Source organism: Rhagoletis pomonella, unplaced genomic scaffold (genome assembly GCF_013731165.1).
Source record: "Rhagoletis pomonella isolate Grant_MI unplaced genomic scaffold, Rhpom_1.0 Rhpom_scaffold_00001, whole genome shotgun sequence".
NCBI lineage: Eukaryota > Metazoa > Arthropoda > Insecta > Diptera > Tephritidae > Rhagoletis > Rhagoletis pomonella.
The window spans coordinates 98,275,267-98,279,760 of record NW_023458555.1 but is presented as its reverse complement, the minus strand read 5'-3'; the positions used below and the strand labels follow the sequence as shown (position 1 = coordinate 98,279,760).

Below are 4,494 nucleotides of genomic sequence, written 5' to 3'. Positions count from 1 at the left end.
AAAACTGATATAATAATGAAATGAAGTGATTAGTGCAGTGTTGATATAAAAAATTTGTAAGGTAATGGGGAAATTTTAACAACAAATAACTTTACAACTGCTACCATTTCTACGCAAAATGTTGAATATATCTGTCAATGAGCACTTCCTCAACACCCCCTGCAAATTTCATTAGAAAAATTGTGATACTTTGCCTCAAATGGGAATTGGTCCATTATTGGAAATCTCAGCCGAAATTCGGCATGAATTATATGGGTCGTTCTTAAAAAACATGACCAATTGGTGTCCCCAGACTTTACTATTTAATATTTTGTTTCTTCAAAAAGAAAATAGAAAAATATCTGCATTTTTATAAATTATTATCGATTCTACGTAACTATATTATAAAAAAAAAATAATTAATTATCTGAAAATAACTTAAAAAATATTTTTTATTAGCAAAAACCTGTGTCCCGAGCCAATTTATAAAAATTTAATAGTTATTTTCAGTTGAAATAAAATTAAAAAAAAATTATATTTACAATTTTTGTTATTCAGTTTGTGTATATTAATACCATATATAGAAAAGAATGATGAAAAATAATTTTTTTGTATAATTTTTATGAAGAAAATTTGTGTCCCCAGGTTTTGGTCCCCTCTGTTACGTCCACTCATTTTATTGAAAAATGTTTGTTAAACGTTATGACGCGTATATTTCTCTTATGCTTCTCCATCATAACTTAGCTAAAATCAACAAAATGTGTTTTGAACTGTTCAGTCTTGTTTAGTGCGTTGTTGAGTAAGGAACCCAATTGTATGCCGGGTACGTACCCTTATTCAGTGTCAACTCTGTTACTGTTGAAAAACGGTGAGTAAAGTGATTTTTTATTTATTTTATAATTTTTTTATAAATATTTTATGTACATTAATTAAGTGGACAAATAAATTCTCCAAAATTCGATTAAAAAGCTAAAATATGGTATTTTTGAGTTAATTTGTCCCCTCTGTTACCGGTCCACTCTGTGACTTATTAACTCCAAAAACTCCAAAAATTAAAAAAATACTGCTGGTTATGGATTCCTATTGTTGATACCATCCGTAACCACATGAGGCCAATTATAAACATATTTGGCCAACTTAATTTTTAAAAATTACAAAATTCAGAATGGTCATGTTTTTTAAGAACGACCCATATGCTTTGACTGGGGAAATTTGCAGTCTCCACCTGACATTTCCGTCTTTCCACAGCTTTTTTAACAGAATCCGTAGAAGGTGGAGACGGGGGGGTATAGGACAAGGCGCTTCATAATTGGTTTAAAAATATCGATACCAAAATTAGTTGGTATCGATCAAAAAGTATCGAGTATGTACTTGTATTTACTCGTATCGTTTCATACCTATTTCTAAGTTTTGTTTACTTTTCAATAGATATCGTTATTGGCGCTTTTAAGCAGGCTATAAACTTTTCGCTGTATTTTAAGATAAAAAACCATGACTATTATTTACAAGGTTCATGGAAATTCTACCCCCAATACAAACAAAAGAATTATCTGTAGAATATCTACCAGAAATGTTGTTGCATTCAGTGTCCTTCAGGAGCTGGAATCCGAAAGCCAGATATTTGTTTGTGATCTTATTTCTCCGTGGCAAACATATTGTGTAACAAATTCCAAGAATGTTTTGACAGTTTTAGAGTGGAGTAGTAATGGAGAACTACTACTAGCTGGTTACAATGCTGGACTAATCGAGATATGGACAACAGAAAAAGAGTTAAATTCTTGGTTTCTGCTTTACAAAGTAAACTTTCCTGGCGAGGACATCATATCAGCTAAGTTTTTTCACAACGGAAAGAGTATATATTTTCACTCACAGAAAAAGGACTTGCCGACATATGCGGATAAATTCGAACGTTTAGAGCATCGCCCAACAGTGGAACATTTTGGAAATGCGCCAACTGAAGGAGCTGTCATAATTACGGCATCCGGTTTGGTAGGTGCATTCATTACCCCACACAAAAGAGTCAACGAATCAAATCCCCATTTCATCGAACTCAAGGCTAATACGCAAAGTATTGGACTTTCCCGTTTTTACATTTCTCTTTGTAGCATGTCACATTGCTCGAGTGGCCATCTGAACGTCGCAGTGAATTACAGTTGTAGGCCAAAAATTGTTTACTGCTTTAAAATTGGAGTAAAGTTGGATAATGACAATATATTTCTGAAGAGTGAAGCACTCCCTAGTATATTTTCTAACACAGTCAATTATAAGCAAATATCCAACATTGGCTGGATTAATTCTAATAAGGAAGATGTACTTTATATCGGATACAATACAATGGATGGTAGTTTACTTGAGCAGTGGCATTTAAGCAAAAAACATCAATCGGTGCATAAATTACTTCAAAAGAACAAAGGAGATTTTGTTCAGAGCGAGATTTGGGAAAATATAGCAAAAGGGCATTTCACAGCAGGAATATCAGACGTTTGCAGCTCTAAACTTTTAACACAAATATCGCAAATTTATGTTGTTCTGAGGGATAATACTGTACAAATTGTTGAACCTGGTTTGAAAAAGGTGGCTTTAGCTATACCAGATCGTACGATGGCGGATGATCGTTATGGTCAATACAAGTTCGTGTCAGCAGACGGAACGCACATGAATCAGATACTTGTTCTCTTTGATAACTTTGGGCAAATGTATGCCATGCAAGTAACGAGTCCAATTTCTGAAAAGAATTACAAGTTGAATACGTTATCTCTGCAAACGTCGCTTTTAGAGTATTCTATAATAACTGGGATCGACCCAAGTGATATCCTTATGCTTAATTTGGGTAATCTCGATATACTTATTGAAAAACTAACCGAAAATTTTACAAAACAATCTACAATAACTAGACATTTCTACTATTCGAATTTCTTGTGCTTAAAGAGCAACATGTGCAGAATTCAATCAAGACAACAAGATTTCGATAACTTGATAGTTTTACACACAATATCAATAACATTTAAAAGCCTTCTTCGACCTGCAGACCTTAGTTGCCAAGATAAAGGTCCAGGGGATAACTTAGCTATGATACTATCTGACCAATCTACAGATATTGACAAAGTTTTATTCAGTTTAGATGGCAAAGATTTTGCAGTTGAGCCATTGACATTACAAAGCTTACAACAATTAATCCAGTGGGTTTCTGATTTAGCATTGAGTATATTAAATAAACTTCCTAATGAAGTCATCAAAGCGAAGTTAAGTAAGAAGCAAGGATACGATATTAGCAGGGACAGCGTTGCAATTAGCAGTATTCGCGAGCTCTTAGTAATGACAAGAATTTGGGGCCTATTAAACCCCCAATGTTTACCTACGTATACGAAGTCTGTGGAAAATATTGATGTGCTGGCTACTTTGTTTCGACTTTTGACTCGTCTCGCTCAAAATACAGCCGAACCTGATGATTTTTTATTAGATGAATGCAGTCTCTTATCTACGCAGGTATTAATTCCGCAAAGGCAGTTTAATAATCCAGCAACACTATTAAACAACCACCTATCTCTCTACAAGTCGTATCCATTCATTTTTGCTTCAGCAATGGAACCAAGTTGGCTAAAAGACATAAATTATGAGGAAGTCGTGTTTGCCAGTGGCACGAAAGATGGTGTGAGTAACTTGCATTTAGGAGCTAAAGCTAGTTCACTTCGACGCTGTATTCGTTGTGGCTTGGTAAATAGCTTACAAAACGTAGCCAAAACTGCAGCTATGAAAGCATGGTGCCAGCGATGGTTGTATTGTCATTGTGGCGGGTACTGGATGAAAGTATAAAAACACATAAATAAACATAATTTAATTAACAAAATAAATATTTTTTTTATTTTTTAATTTTGCCTCAGCTAAAATTGTATTTTCGAAGGCACCCTGAAATTGTGCATATGGAAACTGTGCATACGAAATAATGCATATGAATAAAACCGAAATAATGCATACGAAAAAAACCGAAATAATGCATATATGCACAGTTTCGGTTGAAAACCGAAATAATGCATATGAAAAAAATCGAAATAATGCATATATGCACAGTTTCGGTTGAAAACCGCAATAATGCATATTAGAAAAACCGAAATTATGCATATGAAAAAAACCGAAATAATGCATATATGCACAGTTTCGGTTGAAAACCGAAATAATGCATATGAAAAACCCGAAATAATGCATACATGCACACTTTCGTTTGAAAACCGAAATAACGCATATGAGAAAAACGAAGTAATGCATACATGCACAGTTTCGGTTCAAAACCGAAATAATGCATATGACAAAAACCGAATTAATGCATACATGCACAGTTTCGACTCAAAACCGAAGTAATGCATATGACAAAAACCGAAATAGTGCATACATGAAAACGAACTTCTTTCTGAGTAGGCGGCCTTCGGCCGCGCTTAGGGATTATAACCCTTACTAAGTAGTATTCTCCTTTGGGGCACCGAAATTGCGCATATGGAAACTGTGCATTTAGACATTATT

The 4,494-nt window shown here is 34.2% G+C and overlaps 1 protein-coding gene across 1 annotated transcript; it reads left to right on the top strand.

The window, feature by feature from the left end:
• Positions 1-1,355: 1,355 nt before the first annotated feature.
• On the top strand, positions 1,356-3,830 carry LOC118749134 (mediator of RNA polymerase II transcription subunit 16). Its single transcript, XM_036483902.1, has one exon. The coding sequence runs from the start codon at positions 1,471-1,473 to the stop codon at positions 3,790-3,792; it is 2,322 nt and encodes a 773-aa protein (XP_036339795.1). The 5' UTR covers positions 1,356-1,470; the 3' UTR covers positions 3,793-3,830.
• Positions 3,831-4,494: the final 664 nt, after the last annotated feature.